General features: G+C 38.7%; 1 protein-coding gene across 2 annotated transcripts in view; it reads left to right on the forward strand.

Annotated features, from left to right (window-relative positions):
- Positions 1 to 24,139, forward strand: part of LOC137191777 (ankyrin repeat and IBR domain-containing protein 1-like) — a 42,913-nt gene that overhangs the window by 14,677 nt on the left and 4,097 nt on the right. For both annotated transcript variants that reach the window (XM_067602164.1, XM_067602165.1), the window contains exons 9-19: positions 541 to 707; positions 2,493 to 2,581; positions 10,025 to 10,155; positions 13,605 to 13,739; positions 14,256 to 14,342; positions 14,726 to 14,792; positions 15,718 to 15,863; positions 16,367 to 16,545; positions 16,668 to 16,719; positions 22,264 to 22,375; positions 23,789 to 23,832. In XM_067602164.1, coding sequence (XP_067458265.1) covers positions 541 to 707; positions 2,493 to 2,581; positions 10,025 to 10,155; positions 13,605 to 13,739; positions 14,256 to 14,342; positions 14,726 to 14,792; positions 15,718 to 15,863; positions 16,367 to 16,545; positions 16,668 to 16,719; positions 22,264 to 22,375; positions 23,789 to 23,832 — 1,209 coding nt within the window. The remainder of the gene's footprint in view (positions 1 to 540; positions 708 to 2,492; positions 2,582 to 10,024; positions 10,156 to 13,604; positions 13,740 to 14,255; positions 14,343 to 14,725; positions 14,793 to 15,717; positions 15,864 to 16,366; positions 16,546 to 16,667; positions 16,720 to 22,263; positions 22,376 to 23,788; positions 23,833 to 24,139) is intronic.

The following is a 24,139-nucleotide window of genomic DNA, read 5'->3' on the forward strand; positions in this document are numbered from 1 at the left end:
TAGTTGGCTGACAGATGGTCTGGACTCAAAAAGGAAAAGATCCACATTGTGTAGGGAAGTATATATGATTTCATCTGTTTGATTCTTGAACTTTTTAGATTTTTAAGTCACTTGCATTTGCACCTTTTAAAAAAAGTAAGTTAACACCATGCTGGGAAGCATTTTCTGACTTTCTCTGGTAGAAAGTTTAAAGTCTGATGCACCTGTAACCAAACCTAACAGTGCTTGAAACATTTAATTTAATATTTTGTAATTCCTATGAATTCTCAATTGTGTGTCTAGAATAACTGAATACAAAAAAGACAAAAAAATAATCTCACACAATGTTTATAGGGGGTACAATTTGTGAAATATGAATTTTTGAAATAACATGGTAGAAATAAATATGATACAAATTCATGCATGTGGTATGTTTTCAAATGCTTATTGAGGTCATGTTATGTCAAAGCTAAGCTAAAATACCTCACTAAAATACCTTACTAAAATACCTAAATTTCATAGATTATTGAATTATTGATTGATTTGTTCTTCTATTGACAGGCATTTGTGGAGAACAATCCAGCAATCCGCTGGTGTCCCCAGGCAGGGTGTGAACGGGCAGTGCGACTGAACACCCAGGGCCCTGGAGCATCCACCGCTGACACTCTTAGCTTTCCCCTACTTAGGGCCCCTGCGGTAGATTGTGGCAAGGGCCACCTCTTCTGCTGGTCAGTAATCAATGCCACACCATAAATATAAGAAAACATTTCTCTAATTGTTAAGCATGGGTCTTTGCTTTATAATAGTAATGATATAGATTACTGAAAACAAAAAAAAATTATCTATCTGTCTATCTTTATATTTATATATGTTGTGCATACAGTACTAATTACAGTAAGATATTGAATGTCACTGTGGACTCATTGTTTGACATATCTGAACACCATTTCAAACATGTGATATCTAGTATTCATAATTGTAATTGGACCCATAATTATGAAGAAAAGAACATTTTTTTATTGGTTTGAGTGGAAGTCAGATAAGCTGTTTATTTCAGGAGACATTTGACATGTTTTACAGAAAAGCACTAGACACATCAGAGGTGTTTTTATCCAGAACTGAGTGTGTTTGTGTTTGAACAGATGCATCCATGTTTTTTTGTTTTTCATTTACATTCATCATACATCACTTTCCTAAAATAACAAAATTAAAATATGTTTAGAACATTTTACAATTATAGGAAGTTATCAGGAGCTCTTATCACTGTGAAATGTGAAAAGTTTGCAATCACCAAGACTCATCTGAGAGTTGGGTGTCCAGTCAAACACAATAACTAGGAAAGAAGTGCCATTTTCATGGAACCAAACAAGAATCCAATGGCCACTTCAATAGAGAGCTCTGAAGCTCTGTTGGGAACCATTTCTCCAAAAAACAGCACTTCATCGATCATTTCTTAATGATAGAGTGGCTAGATGGAGGCCACTCTTGAGTAAAAGGCGATGTATGACAGCCCGCTGAGAGTTTGACAAACAGCCCTTCAAGAAATCTGAGAGTATGAGGAAAAAGATTTCCTCATCTGAGGAGACAACAAGCTCTTTGGTGAAAACCAGGTATGACTCATGATCTGGCCAAAACCAGTCTTTATGCGAAGCTAGGCTAAACTCCTCACAACTTGAGCTCTGTACCTACTGCACAAACATGAAAATAATATTGATTTTATGCATATTAAGCATATTTCCCAAAATGTCAAACTATTCCTTTGACTTAAAAGGTTAAAGTCTCTAACTTTGTCATGGGACATGTGCATAGATTGGTGGATAAAAAATGTATTCAATCAAGTTTAAGTCTCTCACAATAAAATGTTTAATACTTTTTGATACTGATACTGTATATCCCCATAAGTATATGGTGAACATGCATATGGGGATGCACTTGAATGCTGTATTTCAGCATCTGTCTGTATATGTTTGTTTGTATGTATATCCATTTATTTGTTTACACACATTTGTAAATATGTTCTTTCTCTGCATGTGCTAGCTTGGTAGCATGCTCAACAGAGAATAGCCCAGATGCTGTGTAGTTCTACATGTTGTCCTTTGTATTCATTGTCCCAGGACCCTGTAAATGCCCCCGCAGTTACTTCACCCCAACTAATACTACATACTTCACTGCACTTCACTGCACTATGTGGTTCCCGAAAGTGGCCGTTATGTTCACTTGTCAGGTTCACTCAAGAGTTCAGTTGACATGACATTTAGTAATGTAGCTGGATGTAATACAGGTTCAACGTTTATCGTTCCCTTGACATGAGGAGAGCATTTTAGTTGAAAGGCAGATATGACCAATGAATGGTTGTTGACAGTTTTGACAGCATCTCTGTAAGCACTATGTGATTGGTGTGTTCATCATTTTCTTTAATCCCATTTAAAGTCAAGAGACAGAATGCTTGCTTTGAAGAGTTCATTTTAACTGTCTTCATTATATTTATCTGTTCCTGTATGTGTGTATTGCAGGGAGTGTCAAGGTGAAGCCCATGAGCCTTGTGACTGTGAGATCTGGAAGTTGTGGCTACAGAAAGTCTCTGAGATGAGACCTGAGGAATGTAAGTATTTACATTAATTTTCTATCTGTAGCTTTATTTCAGTTTTGTCTGTTACAGGCATGGTTTTGAAGAGTAATCACATAGTTAAAACATTTTTGTTTTTTATCTGTTTGAACATTTACTGTCTACGTTTTTTAAGTCTAATGTCATTCTTGCTTGACACTTTCTTTTTCAATCTGCTATCTTGTACTGCAATAGAGGACCACAATGGAAATAAGCCTATGGAGTCTGTCTTTGTGATCAGCCTGTCATGTATGTTTTAAATTTTGTCAAATAAATCTATCTATCGATCACCTAACTTAGTCTTTTTACCAGAAGAATTAGATTAAGCTACCTGGTGGTAAATTGTTATAACAAAGAAGTTTGGTTTATTAGCCAGTCCCCTTACTCGCCCAGATGTTTTGGGATGCAGTCAAGTGATTGATTTGGAGCTAAATTGCCTGGAACTCAACCACAGTAATTACAAACAGTTTAGTGCTAAGCCAATTAAAATCCACCATGTTGATGATAAATTATTAATTAAAATGAACAGCCCACTTGCTGAAACTACACAATGTTTAGAAGCAGTAATTGCACTGTGGGCAATCTAATAGATGATTAAAGATGGCCCAAGTCTCTCCAAAAAGCCAATTCGTTGATGTGACAGTCAAAAGATGAAAGCAATTATTTTGTTTGGGAACTGTCTTCCTCTTCGATTTCCCCAGATTCTGTTTTATCTTTGTATTTATCTTTATCTTGGCAGAGATCCGGTTCCAGTTGACAGCTGGCGGGTTGTTTGTATGCCCTCACTTAGGAAAAATAACGGATTACTCAGGTTTCAACCATAGACTGTAAAAACCCCCCCCAAAAAACATGGACGTAGTCACCGTGATGTCACTCATTGGTTTGTGGACTTGTGTATTGAAGCCTCGAGTTTGGCATTTTGACCGTCACTTTCTTGGATTTCTGAAGCCAGAAGTGATGAGAAGTGACCATATTTGGACGAGAGGGTGGACATTAGAGAGAATGCAGGTTTAAGTCACTTCTGGATTGGCTTCACTTTTCAGACTCCGAACTACCCGCTTGGTTTCAACATTTGATCAGCCTGATCTACTCATAGACATGAGATTTTACTTAGTTCTTCTGAGTCGTATCACATTAAAACGATCGAGCAAGACTGAGGACGAACTTGTTTTGTTTTGCTAATCTCCTGCACCCAACAACCAGAAGCGGTGAGGACAACTACTGGGTGTCAAGATGCTACCAATTACTAACTGAAGCCTAATTTCCGCAGCGGGATAATTTGTTGGGATCATGTTGGTAAGTTTTGATGCTTTATGTCCTTTTTGTGGGTCACTTATACAAAAACCACATCAACGCTGTGGGATCCAGAGCCCCTGCAAGTAAGTGCTGGATTCTGTCCCCTTTCCACAAACGGCAACTTTACTAGCTGCAATATGAGTTTGGACCTGAGTTTGGACCCCTGTACTGGTCATTGCTGTTTTCCTGTCTCCCCACCTACTGCTTCAACCTGAACAGATATGCTCCCACTTACCTCCCCATCTGGCTGTGATAGCTGCATCCATCTCAACTACACGATTGCTGAACTGGAGCAGTGAATATCCACACTGATCAGATATGGGAAGACGAGAAGCTTCTCAATACCTTGGTGTCCTTTGGTCCTGAACTGGCAGCCACAGCAGGGGACTTGGATTCAACCGTCCCATGCATAAACACCATTCTGACCCAGTTTGATGATCCATGGGTCCTCCTGGGAACAAAACCCAAGGCTCCCTTCAGCTCTACCCCAGATGCGAGAGCCATGGACTGTGGTTGGCAGCAGGAAATATGGTGGAAGGCATGCCTCTCTCTCCCCTTCATCACAAGACATTCAGTTGGCAAACAGATACAATATCTTGGATGACAGCAACTTCTGCCCACCTTGGCAGGTCAGTGTCATCCTCTGTCACCTGTGTCATTGGATGGGTCATGGCGCCTGCCATCGCTGCTGCACCCACTGAACCTCTGCCTGGACACTTGGCTCGTCCCAGTGTGTTTAATGGTACCAAGTAAAGTACCACTAAAGTACAACCAGGTTACAGAGGCCTCCCTCAGTTTGCTACTTAATCTTGGAGTCAACCTGCTTTGCCTCCTTGTCCCACTTCAGGCCAGTCCCCATGTACTCCTCCCCCATCCACATTAGTTATCGACGACTCCACTATCAGAAACATGAGGAGAAATTCAGCAGTGATCTTCTGCTTTCCTGGTGTTAAAGTTTTGGATACTGTTGAGCCGATACCAAGTGCTCTTGATAAGCACCCTCTTACTCCAAATGCAATGGTCCATGTTGGTTGAAATGATGTCCCAAACAAAATGCCTGAAATACTGACTTCATCCATCTTTTTAATACACTTATAGCCAGCGGCAAATGTGTATTCATCTCTGACCCAATTCCTCCCCTTAGAAGAGGCGGCGAATGATTTAGCAGAATTTTAAGTCTCCACACTTGGTTCCAGTCCACCTGCCCATTACATAACGTACATTTTATTGATAATTTTAATCTCTTCTGGAACTGCCGATCATTCTTTTGGAGGGATGGTCTTCACCCCACTGGCCTGGGTACTCACATTTTAACATATGATATATTTTACTCTGTTTTTAATACCACCAGCAAGTGACTGTGCACCTCGCACACGTGTCTGACCACAACACTGATCACAAATTGCAGCTTCTTCTGTCTGCCACAACCTACACCCAACCAACTTTCAGGCACACTGGCTCTCCTGTATAGACTGGCTGTATCATACAATAAGCACTCCCCTCAAGGGACTCCCACTCTGACCGGGTCAAGGCGCTTTCAAAGAAAGACAAGGGCCGTTAACCAGCAAAACCTTAAGTATCCAAAATTAAACCCACCTAGGACTGAACCATTACGATCCCTTAATGTTAAGCTTGCCTTGTTTAATGTGAGGTCACTGACCAACAAGACTTGTATCTTAAATGATTTTATGATTTGTTTTAATTTGGATTTTTTTATTTTTGACAGAAACTTGGTTGAAGGTTGGTGACTATAGTCAGCTGAGTGAACTGTGCCCCCTGAACTATGAGTGTTACAGCTCTTCCTGGGTTACCGGGCCTTGCTGGGGTTTTTTGTTGTTTTTTTTGAATCAGCACAAATGCAGCTCCATTACTGTCAACAACCTCTCAAGTTTTGAAGTGTTGATGCTGAAAATTACTGCGGCCACTCCAGTGTTGTGTATTGGCATCTATCAACCCCCCAAGGCAATGCAGTGTTTTTATCAGAATTTTCTGAATTTTTATCGTCAGTTGTGTTAGAATATGATAAGATCATCCTGGTATCCTGGTTGGTGATTTTAACCTACACAAATAGAAGACACCTCAAATTCTACTGCAGTTGTTTTTTCAAATATTACTGAGTCCTTGAATCTGGTTCAACATATCTCTGGCCCAACTCATAGTCGCGGCCATACTTTAGACTTGCTGTTTATGTTCGGTTTGGACTAAAACAACGTGTCTATGATGGACCTCTCAATCTCTGACCACCAGTGTATTTTATTTGATACTCTGTTACAGGCTGTACCAACGACACCATTATTATGCACCACTTAGTTTCGGGTAGTTGCTGCACATACAGCTGATGAATTCTATTTTCTTTTTAACCAGGAAAAACACAACTTGTCTTTTAATTCAGATATAAACAACTGCTAGGAAAATTCAATCAAATTTGTGTGACTACACTGGACACTGTCGCCCCACTTACAACTAAAGCAAAAAATGTTGTCAGTTCTTTCCTATAGATCAATGAGGACATTCGAAACCTTAAAAAAGCATGCAGAAGAACAGAACGCAAATGGAGGACAAAAAAACTCCAAGTCCATTACGTATGAATGAAAGATTAACTGGTCATCTACAATCAAAAAGTAAAAGAGATAAGAGACCAATATTTCTCTGAGTTAACCGCCAATCAACACAATTCCAGATTTTTATGTACAACCATTAATCGGCTTGTCAAACCTCACACTATTAGTCCCTCTGCTTCATCTGCTGCTGACTGTGAGAAATTTCTCTCCTTTTTTCTCAACAAAATTCACCAAAGTCGAGCAAACGTCGCCTTTCGAACTTCTCCCATGTTTCTTCCTTGTCTATGTCTCAAAATTGCTAATTAATAGACTTAAGGATTGGGTGGGCATTTCTGGAACGGCTCTGGAGTGGTTCTCCTATCTGTCAAATAGAAAATTTTATGTCTCATTTGATTCATTAATTTCTTCAATTGCACAGACAACATGTGGCATACCTCAAGGATCAATTCTGGACCAATTCTGTTCTCTCTGTATATGCTACCATTAGGCCATATCATTCGTCACCTTAACATCTCATTTCACTGCTATACAGACAATACACAGTTATATCTCTCCATTAAACCCTCTGGATGCAACAAGCTGGCCACGCTATAGAGCAGCTTAGCTGATGTGAGAGACTGGATGTCTCAAAACTTTTTGCAGTTAAACTCTGACAAAACAGAGGTGCTTATCATTGCCCCTGAGCACCTCCGTAACCAATCCCCTTATCCCATATATTAAGGGCACTGCTAAGAGCCTGGGTGTAATCTACGACAGTGAGCTAGGCTTTGGACAAAACACAAAAAAATTGTACAATCATGTTTCTACCTACTCAGGAATATTTCCAAGATCAGAGCAATGTTACCTTTTATAATACAGAGAAAATTATTCATGCTTTTATTTCCTCATGCCAGGACTATTCTAACGCCTTGTTTACCTGCCTCAGAACTGTAGTTCATCTTCAGACTTTGCAGAACTCCCCAGCCAGACTTCTGACAAAGAACAAACGCTCTTCTCACATCACTCCAGTATTAGCCTCTTTACAATGGTTACCAATTTCTTTTAGAATCCATTTTAAAAGCTTTCTCACGATTTACAAGGCTTTACATGGGCAGGCGCCAGAGTACATCAGTGGACTTTTAATTCCTTACTGTCCAAAAAGGCCTCTTAGATCTGCTGGGTTAGTTCTGCTAGCCATTCCAGAGTCCAAGCCTCTGGCTCAGGCCCCTGCTTGAAAATGATGTGCCCAAAATGAATAGAGTATATCTCTGCAACTACAAAGTCTATATGAATAATCTTGGTATCATAATAAAGTAATGTGTGAGATTTCTGCAGAGGTGTGAGCATCAGTATAGGTGTTACTGGGTCGGAGTAAATGAAGATGAAACACAGCATAAATGAAAGATTTCATTTCAGCTTAACAAAACTGTACACTTTTAGAGTGAATATCCCCTTTGGAGTTTTGCAGTTGCAACCCCAAACCTCCAGCAAACCATAGCACAACATCTGAACATTTCTTGTGCCAAGACTGGTGCTAATAAATTGAAGCAGAACAAAGTTAGAGAGGTCAGGATTGAAACACAAATGTATTCATTTAACTGGCTTAATGTTTTGAAATTGTGACTCAAAATATAAAAGTAATATGTGGACTATAGTGATTTATAGTGAGAGGTATGTATGGCCTACATTTAGCCTATAAACTTTTGTTGTCATACAATAAACCTTTCAGAGCAATAATGCATCCTGAATGGAAATTCTAGTGAAAGCAGTGATGGCCATTGTCTCATACATGCTCTTTCTCTCTGTAGGCGCCATCTTGGCATTGTTCATGGCCAGGGTAACATAAGCAGATGGTTCAGGGAAATTGCACATGCACAGTGTAAAAGCTGGTATATTTCCACTGTTCTAAACATTAGACATTGAATAAATAAGTAATCAATAAGAATATAAAGATACATACTCTTCCATTGGTGGATCTTGAATGAGGCAATCCGCACTGTCGTTGTCCAGGTCAGGCTCAGGTTGAATCAGGTCCTCCTTGTCTGACTCTGAATCTATGGGAATTTTGGCAGTACTGCTTTTCAAAATTAGTATTTTCAGTATTTCTGGAACAGTGAAAAATCGTTTTTGGTCTGACGTGGTTTTCTCAAAGAACAAACAATGTTTTTGAACGTAGAAGGTTACTATTGTGCACTTTGCGCTCTGCGCTCTGCTGCATAATGATCTCCGCTAACCTGAACAATACTGTCTTGATGTGCATCAATATCTCGGGAACCCACTGGTCGATTTGGATGCTTCACCCCTCTGTTGAGAGGTCAGGGCCTCCTGAAAGTAGTGCGTTTGGGTAAATCTGTGTCAATACTACAATTGAACCACCAGATGGAGACATAGATAGTGTTCGCATGGAAGGCTGGGAGGTAGGGTTACTGCAATTCTTTCCCCATGCCATGCATATAAAAAGAGAATGGCTGGAATCAACTCAAAATGACCCAGAGACATTGGAGTAGCCTTTACTAGTGGTTTTATGTGACCAGACACAACTTTTGATTACAAAAATAGTAAAGGTAAGACACAATTTGTAGTTGTAAATGTACAAAGGGAGGTTTGTTTTTATTGTTCTTTGACGGTTTATTCAGTGAGTTTTGGTTGGATAGTGAATGGAGTTATACTGCTGTGATCTGTGGAATCTCAGTATTCATTTGAGGCATCATTTGTGTGAATGCTTTTTGCTACACACTCAGTCAGTTGCTTGGTGTTTGACTTGTGTGTAGGTAGAAATGGTTGCACTAGCCTACTGGCCGAGCTTCTTCTGGTCAAAACGGTATGTCATGTGACTATGGTCTCCTGTGTTTAAATACCCTGTGACGGGTTTGCTTACACAGGGGCGGTCCTGCCCCCGCCAGCAGGGGCTCTCGTGACTAACAGGTATAGGTCAAAGGGTGATCGAGCCTTTTGCTGTACTGGCACCTCAGCTCTGAAACAGGCTTCTAGTTAGTATTTGCTGATGGTGTTATTGCTTTGAAATCCTATCTTAAGTCACTTTTTTTACAGACTTGCCTTTCACCTGACAGCTAGTCGTATATGTTTACATAATACAGCTCTGTTGTGCAGCCACCTGATTTTAAGTTTATTTTAATAGTTTCACATGTTCTACCTTCTGGATGATTTATTTGTAAATTTCTTTTATACTGCTTTTTTATTGTGTGCTTGTTTTTTTTGCTGTTCTTGTGTTTTTCTTTTTATATTTGTGATTGTTTTTGTATGCTGTCTATGGAAAGCACTTTGTGCTCCTAGCTTGAAAAGTGCTATACAAATAAAATTATTGTTACTATTAATATTATTATTAATTATTTCAAACGACACATCAGAGGTGCTTTGATAATAGCCAATTATTCTGTTTGTGTGTGTGGGGGGTGGGGGGTGGGTGGGTGCATGAGGGTCTTGGGAGATGTTAGCAAAATATTATAAGCAATACACATTAGTCAGGCAGGACAATTTCCCACTCAGTGCAGTGGTCTGTTTAGACACCGTGGTAATAGCCATTCTCATTCTGTCTCATTATGCCTTTATTTGTTCTGTTTACCTCCCCCTCCTCCTATTAAAGTGGCTGGTGTGAGTGAAGCTTACGAGGATGCAGCCAACTGCTTATGGTTGCTCACTAACTCCAAACCCTGCGCCAACTGCAAGTCCCCAATACAGAAAAATGAGGGCTGCAACCACATGCAGTGTGCTAAGGTAAGTTAGGGTGGGAGGTTTTACATACCTGTACTAAGTAGACTGTTTTCTGATTAGAAGAACTACCTGCTTAAAGAAATGCTACACATTTGTTACAGATGAGAGTATTTGACATAATCCACCACTATTTACATTTAAATTCACAAAATATTCTTAAGAAATCAAGATTTTGACACATTTTGGCCTTGGTGATTGGTTCATAGTTTGTTCATAGCTCAGCACTCAGCAGTTGTTGCTTTATTATAATGGCAATATGCAGTTTTTGGCATCCCTTAAAAAGAAATCTGCTGCATTATACCTGTTCTTTGTGTGATGCTGTGCATACATATGTAATTTCCCCATTTGTCAGACACTGTATTTTCACTAATGTTTGGATGTTTTGATACCTTTTACAATTTTCTGTGGATGCAGTGAGGGCAGGGCTTCAGAGGGAAACCATTTATTTGCATTTTGCTACTATTTTTGTAGATAATACGACTAAATTTAATATACAGGGGCACCATAGCCATTTGAAGATATGCCTCCATGTTTATATATTGCTTTAATTTTTCAATTATTCATTACTGAGAGGGTGGCAACTGGTGTGTGTATGTGTGTGATAGCCAGAGACAAGAGTGAAGAGCTATTGCATTATGATTAGCATATAAGGTGGGTGACATGTACAAAAATGAATATCCCAATAATTATCACAGAATCATCTTGCTATCAATGTGAATTTCTGTGTTTATTAACTTATGTACTCAAGTATTCAAAACAGTATAATAAAAAGTTAAACTCATGTTTATTCCATTAAATCAAATCATTAACATACTTATGATTTGTTATTCAGCCCAAGCACCTATATTGTGCAGGAAGCCTTTGACTTGTGATCAGTGGTGGTCGGTCTGGTCACGGCTCTCTAGTACTCTTTACCTCGGTTTTTCTTTATCAGGCTGTAATTTCCATTTTTATAGAAAAAAATGTCAAAATCTAATGTGCAGATTTCTATGAAACTTGCATAGCGGCGCTTTCCAGAGAATGAACCTTTTTCATTCTGGATGTTCCATGAGTTTTCCTCTTCCCCCAAGCAAAAGAAAATGTCAAGTTTATACACATGATACTTCATAATCTATTTGTCAGACAGCCATAAAATTTGCGGAACACATTCATGCCAGCTGTTAAAGTATAATTAATCTTCATTATTTTGTTGTTGTTGCTCTATCCAGCAGGTTTGTATTGTGAGGCAGTTTTATATAAAGAGGCCACTAATGGAGCTTTAGATTTTTAGTCTTATTTATGTTATTGTATATAATTACAGTATGCATGCATTCATTCATGCTTGATCAGTTTCCTGTGATTACCTCATTGTATCTGCTCTGCATGTGTACCACATACCTCCTGTGCCAGGATAAAAAGCTGCATTTTGTAACTTGATTTGAGCATGCTGGTTTCAAGTCAGTACTCTTGCCTATGGTGCTAAACCAAACTAAAGTTTAACTAACTAAGTTTGGGATGGGAGCATCACTAGGGAAATGGGTTTAAATAGGGAGGGAAGTTGAAGGTTCAATAACAACATACAGTTCACTTTATCTAGATAGTTGTGACTTATTTAGAAACTTAGAGAAAAGATACTACCTTGAAACTTCAGAAGTCTTGTGGAAATAAAAGATCTAACATTTTGGCTAATTAAGTATTTTACTGTAGGGCAGGCTTTGTTGTGTTGTAGTAATATTTTAGATTCTTGTGATGGTTCGGCCCATTTAACTTTAAAATATCTCACAACACAGATGAATTTGCTATTGGTTATTCTTTTGGGCAATTCTTTGCTCATTACACAAGATTTTCCATTGTCTTTGTTATTTTTACAGTTGTTTGGGTTATCATTTACACCTTGGACTCCTTTGATATTAACAACAAAGTAATTGTAATAATATTATTTAACACAGTTCTTGTGTTAAATAACTGATATTTTTTCTCTTGACTTCAGCAACAAACAAGTTTGTCTAATGTCTAATCACATTAAAGCCCAGTGTCTGCTGTCTTTAGTGTACATTGTATGATAAAAAATGTTGTAACACATGAGCTTATGAATAAGTTTTACTGTCATTATTTATTTATTTTTTTTGTTACAAGTGGCTGACAATACAGTCAAGCTCACAAACAACTCATCAAACAGCTGGGTAGCCAGTAAATCCTCCACTTAGTCAGAGGCTTCTATCTTACTGAGATGGACAAGAAAAAGAATAATACAGAGGTGACTGAGAGAGAATAAAAAGACACTTCAGTCAGTGGTGGAGGGACAGAGTGTGAGACTCATAATCACACAGAGTCATGTTGCCTGACTGCGTCTCTGCGTGTTACTATCGCTGTCGCTGGAGGGCAGGCCATGAAAGGAACATGGTGCAATAATACAGCCAGGCTGCTTTTGTCTCTGTGACAGTCTTGTCACTGTCTCCATCCTGGCTAAAGAGACTGACTAGAGATGGAGATTAGTTTGGGGGGAATGGAGCAGTTTTCACAAGCTGAGAGGCCACGGAGGGCTCAGCCTCTCGACCTATTATTACCTGGTAAGAAATGGCTCTGTTGCTTGGAAACACGAGACTCAGTGTTGCCAAGGAACATTTCTTTGTCTTTCCATTGCCATTTCCTTCCCTCCAGTGTGGCTTCTCACTTTTTTATCTGAAGTCTCTCCATTTCACACGCTGTCTTTTTGTGTGTCTCTGTCCTTCCATTCATCCCACACTTCTATTTGGTATTGATTTTTTTCTGAAGAGTCATGTAAGCATAGTGTTTCCAGGACAACAGAGGTCTCAGCTTTTAGGGTTTTGTGTTGGTTTGGCTAACTTGTCACCCACAGAAGTGCTTGTGGCATAGAGAAAGAAATCACTTACACCTAAATAGGCTGCGAATTGGAGTGGCTGTAGTGTTCTGTTGTTCTACAATACCCAATGGGAGTTGGTGATCTCAAATGTTGTCTGAGTGCCTTCTAGTGGCAGCAGGCTACAAGGAATACACCACAACCTTCAAACAATGGCCGTGTCCTCTTTCAAATGCCGCCACTTGTTAGAAAAAGAGCAAGAGAAGCGAGAGAGAATTGATGTGTAGAAAATTGAGATAGAGATGAGACAGGACAGGTAAGTAGATCTTGAGTCCTGGGTTACTGTTTTAGTGACTCTTAAAGACATCCTTCACCCTTCATTTTAATTTTTTTTAGAGAGCAGTCAAGAGGGATATAAAAAGATTTTTCATTAAAACTTAAAATCTTTTCAGCTTTCATATCCTTACATGTGACTGTGGAGGAGAATGATTTTAGCTATCACATACTGTGACATAGTAACTATGTACTGAATGTTTTTTTAGGATGACATAACATGTAAATGACATCAGTGTTTTGTAATTCAGTGTTTTGATGTCACGGCTGACCAGAGCAGATTTAAACAAAATCTAATATTCCCATTCTCTTCTCGTAGTGTAAGTATGACTTCTGCTGGATCTGTCTGGAGGAGTGGAAAAAGCATAGCTCATCTACAGGAGGCTACTATCGCTGCACCCGCTACGAAGTCATCCAACAGGTGGAGGAGCAGTCCAAAGAGATGACTGAAGAGGTAGGTACCCTTACATACACACTGGGTTGGGCACTTGTGTTAAATCACAATGGCCTAGCCAATACGATGAGGTGGTGCGGGGACTCACTCGTAGTTGCAGCAAACTACTACAGCTTAGCTATCCCTCTAATAAAACAAAACAAAATCAAGAAGCAGAGTGGCAGCAGCCAGCTGTCCCATTTCCAAATTTGACTTCACATTAAGAATAGTGACCAGATAAAGTTGAGCAGTTGCAGCTGTTACTGCCATAATACACGCATACACACAGACTACATCTAGACTCTTGATCATGAAGTCATTCATAATCAATTCCGCCTACCTTCATCTAAGGTGAAAAGAAGTTAATTTTCAGTCTTCACGCGCATTCCTCCCAATCACAAGTACTGATTGCATCTGTTGTACTGCTCACTTTCTTTGACTGCTCTCAACCAGAGTACCCACACTTTATTCTGTAAGTGGGCACAACATGCTCAGTAGTTTATTGACTGTGACTGGTGTCTCATCACGCTTTTGCAGGCAGAGAAGAAGCACAAGAGCTTTCAGGAACTCGACCGCTTCATGCACTACTACACACGCTTCAAGAACCATGAGCACAGCTATCAGGTAAACAGGACTGGTTTTGCCTTCCAATGATGTCTGCTTTGCATAGTATGCAAACAGTCAAGCAGTGGATGTAGCCAGTGGGAACTTGTCATCCATTGTAACTGGTTCATGGCCTCATAGGTGGGCATGCTCTATATTGCAATATACTGTAGAATGATGAATGTATGTATTATGCACATCTACAATATTACTGGAAATTGTCCTACTTTTGATGATTTTGATGGTGATAGTCTTGATTAAAAAAAAAAAAGTATGCTGCTCCCAAATGCGTTCATTTATGTAGCCTCATATTCTGGCATTCTCTCTTTTTTTTTTTGGTCAGGCAATCTTTTCGAGACATTTTTTCCTCAACAATGAAACAGCTTTTGTCTCCCTCACAATAGCTGGAGCAGCGCCTGTTAAAAACAGCCAAAGAGAAGATGGAACAGCTCAGTCGAGCCCTGAGTGGAAGTGAGTGTGCAGTCTGCCATAACAGTGTCAATCTTTATTACACATTTAGACGTACGTATCTTAATCTAGTTCTGTGATATCGAGCTTTGGGAAGTAGGCAGGAGGGAGCCAAAACACATTTTAATAATGTAGTTACATCAGTGAGTATAGTTATTATTCAGCAGGTATGTCTCAGTCAAAGCTATGCTTTGTGAATAAGCTTTGTCTAGAGCCCTTTAAACCCTCATCTGTATAGGCAATTACAACCTGTTTAGCATAACCATGTTCCACAACACTCAGTCTAAAGAAGAAGATTCTGATTGCAGTCTTATTACTTACATAAGTCTGGCTGCTAGCTGACAGAGAAATGGCCATAAATATGCACAGTTCTTCCTGTGCAGTATATTTGCACACAGTTTTCACTCTCCAAAAATCACCATCAGCTATGATTGACTATCACTATTGTCCATTCTGATCCTAATCTGAATCTGTTTAATTTAGGATTTTTTTTCCATTAATAAAATAGGGGATGAGCATTCTGATTACTTTTTCTTTTGGACATTCAAAAGTATATTTTGCTCATTACCAAGTTACACTTTTTGTATTTTGGTAATGAGCATGACACTCATCAAGGATCCAAAAGGAACCATTAAACAAAGGTTTAAGGTTCAGAGTTCACTAAGGCCCAGCAGTTCCTGCCCCTCCATCCTCATCAACTGAGACACCACATGTAATTTAGAAGAATAGTGTCTACAATAGATGTAGCACAATGGAGCTGTTCTTTCATATGTGTTGTTCCTGGATTGTACTACTGATTTTCTTTCTCATCATTTTGTATGATCTGCTCAGATGTGTGAGTAATTTAGGCTGCAATAGGGATGTATTCTACAAAAGAGAGGCAGATATTCATTTTTGTTATCTGACTCTCTCTCACTCTATTTCTCAGGGGAAGGAGGCCCACCTGACACTACATTTATTGAAGATGCAGTCCTGGAGCTACTAAAGACTCGCCGCATCCTCAAGTGCTCTTATCCTTATGGGTTTTTTCTGGAGCCCAAAAGCACAAAGAAAGAGATCTACGAGCTTATGCAGGTTTCAGTCCCACTTATTCAGAAAAAAACAACGCTCACAGCAGCCAGTTTTATATGGGCCATTAGAGTTGTGGGACTAAAGCTTTCTATCTCATGATCTTCACAATCTACCCCAGTTGTGCCTGCACATCTCAGCTGTTAGTTAAAGATGTATTGTTAAATAATTTATGAACACCGGTATAGGACACAGCATATATGTACTGTACCGGCTGTCTTTTCTGTTGTGGCCTTTAAATACTTTGAATAAATGGGCAAGGATCTTTTCTTAAAGGCTTGTAAAATTAATACAGTTTTTAAAGTGGATACATACACAGTAACCTTAAAAGTAGTTCACTTGTAGGGCCACTTCTACTTCGTCACTGTCCTTGAACATCTCAGTTTAGGATTATTTTATGAGACAAAGTTAAACTTGAAATTGTGTAGTTATTCACTAAAATCACTCACAGGGTTTCCTAAAAAAAAAAAAAAAAAACAACTCTCAGCCAGCTCTCTCTCTATCCTCAGACGGACTTGGAGATGGTGACTGAGGACCTCGCACAAAAGGTTAACCGACCTTACCTGCGGACCCCACGCCACAAGATCATCCGTGCGGCATGTCTGGTTCAGCAGAAGAGACAGGAGTTCCTAGCCTCAGTAGCGAGGGGAGTGGCCCCCAATGACTCTCCTGATGCCCCCAGGCGCAGGTAACATACAGATGTGCATCTCACTGAATGTATCAACCTAACACTCACAAGTGAAACACAGTTCAGCAATTAATCACATTCTCATACTGACAAAAACTTGTCTGTGTCTTGCTCACTTGCAGTTTTGCTGGTGGAACGTGGGACTGGGAATATTTAGGCTTTGCATCACCCGAGGTAACCAGAACAAATTTTCATTTGTCTCCAGTCATGGCTTTTTAGCTCAAATGTCAACTGTGCTGTGTTAGAAACCTACATTTAAACCAATGTATCTTTTGACACCATATATTATGGCCTGAAAGATATCAGATGGATTTTAATCTTCTGGTAACATATCTAAATAGGTTAACGGTGCCTGGTTAAGGCTAAAACAAGCACTATTGTTTTATATGTAGATCACAATCATTTCTAATGATTCTAGATGCATCATCATAGTAGTACGTAAACTGGACTCAATAATAATAATGCCACCACAATACGCAGCTAAATGAACAGATTAATCCTTACAAGCCCAAAAATACTTTTCAGCCATGGATAAATGAGGAAATTAGTTAATTAAAGAGAATCCTTTGCAAAGCAGAACGGAAATGGAAAGCCACACAATCCACTGTCCTTGAAAGTCTAAAAATCTTAATGAAAAAACTCAATTCAGCAATTAAAAATGCTCCAGCAAACTATTTCACTGAGATCATTATGAAAAACCAGCATAACATCAGGGTGCTCTTTGATATTTTTAGCCACACTACAGATGGCCCCCCTAATGTGATTGAGTCCTCTACAGAGTTATGTGAGGAGTTTCTGTCTTTCATTTCCAACAAAGTCAGCAAAATATGAAATAAAATTACCCCACTGTCTCTTGTAACATCCGAACCTCCTAGTCATCTGGTCTGCTCTCTAACTTTATTTCACCCTGTCTCAATTGATCATTTAGCCAAGACCATTACCGATATGAAGCCCACATCCTATTCTCTTGATATCCTTCCTCCCCTGCTTCCTTAAAGAAGTCCTGCAGTGAGTCTGTCCTTTTATTTCAATCATATTCAATTCCTCTCTCATATCTGGTACTGTCCCCAATCATTTTAAGTCTTCAATAGTCCAACTGCTTCCCAAAAAAACCTCACAAGACCTCACTATCCTGAAAAACTTTCATCCCGTCCCCAAACTTGCATTCTTGGCCAGGGTACTAGAAAAAGTAGTTGCAGAACAGGTAATTTCATTTATGACCAGAAATGGTCTGTTTGAAAAATTTCAATCGGGCTTTAGAGTCGGCCATAGCACAGAGACTGCACTCCTCAAAGTGCTCAGTGATCTTCTTTTTGCAGCTGACTCTGGCCACTCATCTATTTTAATCCTTTAAGATCTCACTGCAGCCTTTGATACTGTGGATCATCCAATTTTAATTGAGCGTCTTAAAAAGTGGGTTGGCATCTCTGGCGCTGTTGGACTGGTTTTACTCGTATCTCTAAAATAGGACTTTTAATGTTGCTGTTGGTGATTGCAGATCTTCCACAGAATCTCTGTTTTGTGGGGTACCTCAGGTGTCAGTCCTTGGCCTCCTGATTTTCTCTATTTACATGTTACCACTAGGACACATAATCCACAGACACAATGTTAGTTTCCAATTTTATGCAGATGACAGACAGCTTTACTTCTCTTTCAACCCCACCAGTAACAACCAATTAATTACTCTCCGGGCATGCCTAAATGAAGTTCAGATCTGGCTGTCGAGTAATTTCCTTCAACTGAATACAGACAAATCTGAGGTCATTATCATAGGCCCAGACCCCACACGCAATCACATCTCACCACAACTTGGTTCATTCTCCACCAGTATCATCTCTTGCCTGCAGAAATCCTGGTGTCACTTTTGATAATTATCTTTAATTTCAATCAGCATGTTAAAATAATTGTCCAGTCTTCTTTACCCCGTTACACAGAATCTCTGAGATCCAGTCCTTTCTGTCTCCCAAGAACCTGGAAATGGTCATTCATGCATTCATCACATCCAATTTAGACTACTGTAACTCACTCTACTCATGTTTAAGCAAACACAGCCTTTATAGACTTAAGTTAATTCAAAATGCTGCTGCTAGACTTCTCACTAATTCTAACAAAAGAGTACAAATAACCCCAAATTTAGCTTCATTACACTGGCTGCCTGTGCGTTTTGGAATTGATTTTAAGATTTTAATTATCACTTTTCAGGCCCGGGTGGGACTGGCCCCTGAGTATATCAATGAATGTTTAATCCCATATGTAGCTTGAGATCCTCGGGTTGGTCACTTTTAGAGATTCCAAGATCTAGATTATTATTATTGTTATTGTTATTATTATTGTTATTGTTGTTGTTATTATTATTATTATTATTATTATTATTATTATTATTATTATTATTATTATTATTATTATTATTATTATTATTATTACAAGAGATGCAGTCTTATACTTGCATCTCACATTAACACTCACACCCATGTTTTGGAGGCTGGTTAATCAGTGTACTTGTAACAAATACCTGTGGTTGGTCGGACAGTTTATCTGTGAATAGGGAGCACTTGATTTGAAGCACCAATGCAGACACACTGTAATTCATTTCAGAGGCTAAAATTATGATTATTATACAGTTAGATTATGCAGCCCCACATTACACCTTATCTTTAAGTCATTATGTGTATCTAAATCGTTTTAATCATTTTAATAGTGCAGGCTTGACTTTGGCTGCGTAACAGCACCGACAAACCACTATGACCCAAAGATCACCATGTTATTCAACACACTGGGGCATGCCAGATGGTTCAGTGTTCCCCTGTGCACCCAGTTGGAATGATTAAAAGAACAGTTCTCTGGAAAACACCTAAGCAGGTTGCTCCCGATCATTGCGCATTAGTAACAGGCATTTGTAGTTAACAGTTACAGTCATAAAACCGTCAACCTCATAATGACGTGATTATTGACCTTGCTTTTTCTGCACAGTGCAATGCATGCACTCACTAGTGGTGCATTAAGTCAATATATTATATTTATTACTCTAAGTTTCTATTATTGTTTACTTTCTGGACTCTGTCAGGTTTTAAACATACAGGCTTTTCATGTGGAACACATTCAGATATTGTGGCTCAACAGCTTCATCTCTCCTTAGGCTCCTAGGTGTTGCTTCCTTCTGAAGTGTTAAAAACTCAGCACAAATATGCAAATGACTTCAAACCTAAACCTCTCAGGTTACTGTGCATATCTTTCAACAGCACAAAGCAGGCATTTCCCTATTGACAGGAAAACAAATGACAAGATCAGCCCTTTCTGCTAGTGTAATAAATTAATTTTGACACTCCTTATCTCCTGCCTGCTCAGGACCTCGCACAGAGGAATAAGTAGAGCTTGTGCTTTCTTAGAGTTTACTGAGTCAACTGTTACTGCTGGACAAATATTTTTAGTTTGTAGCTTCTCTGCATGACTCACACAGATGCCAAGGATGTCTGAAATTAGTAAATTAGTAAATGTTTGTAATCTGTTTCAACATAATCCCATCAGATCCCTTGTTGTTTGCACAACATAAAATATTAAGCCACATTACATCATCATACATATACTTGTTGTCTGCTCTCTCATCTGTTGTCTTAACACACTGTTGAAAAGTTGGGTAGCAGTCAGCTTTTTAGACCAAAGATTTTGAAAACACTCCTCTCTGCTGTTCCACACAAGAAATTAAGTTTATATTTTGCTGCACTGTTGTTCTGGATTGGAAGAAATACTTTTTTTTTTTTATCATCAGACCTTTGTCAGACTTTAATGTATATCTGTTTGTTCACCGTACTGTGCTATATCATCATTTATTATTGAGGGAAATGTATAATATAAGACAACTGAAGCACACACAACCACTTCAGTAAACAAACCACAAAACAAATCGTCATTGCAAATTCAGGTGATATTCTCATTTCACCTCAGCCTCCTTTCTCTTATAGGATTTAAATAACAAACAAGCCTGTCAATATCCTATGTCTGTCAGCAAATTATTTTGTGCACATCAGTCTATGAGGAAGTTCACAGTAAATGTTGCCAGCAGATGCTGAATACCGAGCCACTCTAAAAAGATGACGTTTTTATTTTTGTTCCCTAATTAAGAGGCTCTGTCTCTCAGCTGCAGTAGTTAATGGGAACACCATAGTAATAATCAAAGCCTGATGACACTGCCTCACAGGCTCAGCTACAGATGGTCCGCTCCATGGTTCTTACAATGCCTGCAGATCACTTCATAGTGGGCTTATTTTTAGAGCGTTGGAAACATGAAAGAGAGAGTTTGGGTGACAGGCTTTTGATTATATGAATGTGACTTAATGACTTGTGCAAATGTATGAGATGAGTGAATAGAAAATGCAGTTGATTATTTCCTGAGGTACTGATATATATGTATATATATAACCTTTTCATGTTTGTCTAAGATCAGAGCATAGAGTAGCCTTGCATTTATCATTTATCTTACAAACTCAAGGTTGGCATTGGCATTTCATTTTACATTCACTTGACAAATGACCACAACAAGTACCATCTGATACTACTGTCATCACATCAGAACACTGGAATAATGATTCCTACTGTGTAGGAATATTTCTAAAATACCTCCAGCTTGGGTTAAAGTTGAGTTTGAAATTATTTGAGAGACATATACTGTGTTGTTTTCAGTTTGAAAAGTATATGCCTAAAATAGGTATGTACTTCCACTTAAACTTTGTTTTACAGTAAATCTAAATAATAAGGCTAATATCATTCTTTGTTGATGCCATCATATCATGGGATCATGATCATTGCATCTCAGTCTCTGGATACATATCAGTCATTAGTAAAGAAATTGAAAAAACCATCACACGCTCATAAATATTCATAGATATTCTGTATTTAGAAACGTGTGTGTACACCTACACACCTACTACACTATAGAGCCTTTTTGTCATTTCAGGTGGGCATGCTTTTGAAACATAGCCTCTATTACAGTAATTGATTCTACATCATTTAAACTTCACAGTGACAAGGTGCCAGAAATATCAAATTATTGGTTGTCTGTCGTAATAATAAAAGATCTGCTACATGGTCTCTAATGCAGAGAACATACAGGACTGCTTCTAGGCCAATTATTTCACACAAATTATGACTAAAGCTAGGCAAAATATTCACTTTCCATTCATTTTGAATTGTGTTGTTAAAACTTGCCAGCAATACCAATTTCACTTTTGATAAGGTATTCTGGTTGCTTTTGAGAAAAGTCTGACATACACACATAGTTTCAAACATTTGAACTTCAATTCTCATGTTGCTTAATTTCTGATTCCCCTCCAGCGAGAGCGTGCTCTGGTTGGATTCAGTCTAGACTAGAGTCTAACGATTGAAGACTTGGTCTGTAGATAAAAGGGTTTGAAGGCATCTCGAGGTGCTGATCTTTCCTGGAACAGAAGTCTCAGACCACATTTGAAGCCGTCTGCCTTATGACTTGAGTCAGAGCTACTAGTTCACAAATTCACATTGAATATTAATAACAAAAAACTGCAACTGTAGCCCCACATCAGCAAAATGTAGCAACTTTCTGCTGGTCAGAAAGCAGTGTGTTGACGTTTAGATAACGTGATTACAGCCTCTGTTGAAATGAAGCAATCAAAATGAATGTGAACTATTAATGTTTCTGGGTGATGTGTGCTTTTTATAGTGGTAATGCTTTGCTGTTTTTCTAAGGAGTATGCAGAGTTCCAGTACAGAAGGAGACATAGACAGCGGAGGCGAGGTGACATGTCCAGTCTCCGTAGTAACACACCTGACCCTGATGACCCCAGCGACAGCACTTCAGGTACTGCAGTGGACAGATTCTCCATCAGAGTTTTTTTTTTGGGTGCAGGAGTTTGTGTCATATTTGAACCTTCATTTGTTGGGTTACTAGTTTTTTTCATTTGTACAGATACGTTTCTTATTAAAGGGGACATATTATGCGTTTTCGGGTTTTCTGTTATTCATATACTGTTCTGTTGGATATCTATGCTAAACATGGTCAAAGTTCCAAAACTTGAGGTTAATGTATGTAATAATGCTCCCTGCTAGTCAAAAGCCAGGGCTTCAGCCTGGTCTGAACGCTTTGCTTGCGATGCTTTTTGCTACCTTGCTGATGCCCAAAAATGGCTGTAGCCTTGGTTGCTAAGGTTTTGCTAAGGTTTTTCCATGTGTTGTTTGTGTTGTCCACTCTCATATTTCAGCTCGAACATGTACGGATGTATTTGAAAAGTTGACATTTCAAGTAAAGAATGAGGAAAAGTAGTGAAATCCTACTTCTATAGTTTGTTTCATGGTTTGTTGACGTAGCCTCCCGAGAGGCTGGAAGTGGTCCTGCGGAAGCGAATTACTCAGAACAGAGTGGGCTCTGAATTGAACAAACTGAATTGAAGGGCTGCGTAAAATAGTATAATATAAATAAGGAGTTTTTTGAACTGTGAATCATGCAAAGATATTCCAGTAGAGCCCCAAATTAAAAACATTGATCTGGAAATATGCATAATATGTTGCCTTTAACTAATTTAGTAACCTGATAATGTCATACATCTGGATGATGTTTTCATTTTATACCATGTTGTATACCATGTTTTTTAGTTCTCTTTTCTGGTATTTTTTGCCCTATTTAATACTGACAAAGAGGTGACAGAAATTGAGGGGAGAGAATAATTAAAAGAGAGAATTAAGTGAGTAATAAAAAGATCTTTATACTTAAACAGTCAATTAAACACATTGATCCAGTCATCCTCCCTCAGTTTTTTGACAAACCAATTTGTCATTTGTCACTTTTGAATAATCTGGACCCAACAAAGGGAACTGGCTCAAACTTTGGAAAAGCATGACTGTTCAAGTTCAATAAGCCAATATTTCTAATCCATCAGTCTTGTCCATTGCAGTGCTGCTTTGTTTTTGGCTGTGAAAGAAGGACCATGATTGCAGTTTTGAAGCCAGCTAATAGGTTCTGTTGTGCCAAGAAGGATTAATTGATTTCAGATGAAGATACTGAATTAGTGAATTTCCTAGGAAAATGCTGAAGGCACATACTCTGTCAGGTTGCTATTACTCGATCATTTTGCAATGTTCACTAAAATGATGATGATTTTTCCTCTATGTGATAATCAGCAGTAGGATAAATTGCTATCAATGTATTGCTATAAAGATTTAGTTTAATGACGGTAATTTGACTGTGGGCGTTTTGTCCTTTTCTTTTTCTCCGAAGACACACAGGATGTTGGAGGTGGACGGAGACAAGGTCCTCTGATGGTGAGTGCACAGTTATCCTTTTCATCTCAACCCAAGGCTTTCAGCCTTTGAATTTTTTTCAGACATTGCCAAAAAAGTACAGTATTAATCTAGGTGAATTGATTTCTAAAGGACCTTTTCTTTACAGTCAGATGCTTGATAGTGAAAAAAAAAGGTTGACAAGTTTTTTTTTATTTTACTGACAGAAATCTTAAGAAAATCCTCTTTTAAAAGCCTAATGCACTTCTTCCTCTTGTAATTTTGTACCATTTTAAATAATACAAAAAGGTAGAAGATCGACTCCACAGTCAAAATTCAGGAGAAATGG

Source organism: Thunnus thynnus, chromosome 10 (assembly GCF_963924715.1).
Source record: "Thunnus thynnus chromosome 10, fThuThy2.1, whole genome shotgun sequence".
In the NCBI taxonomy this organism is placed as follows: domain Eukaryota; kingdom Metazoa; phylum Chordata; class Actinopteri; order Scombriformes; family Scombridae; genus Thunnus; species Thunnus thynnus.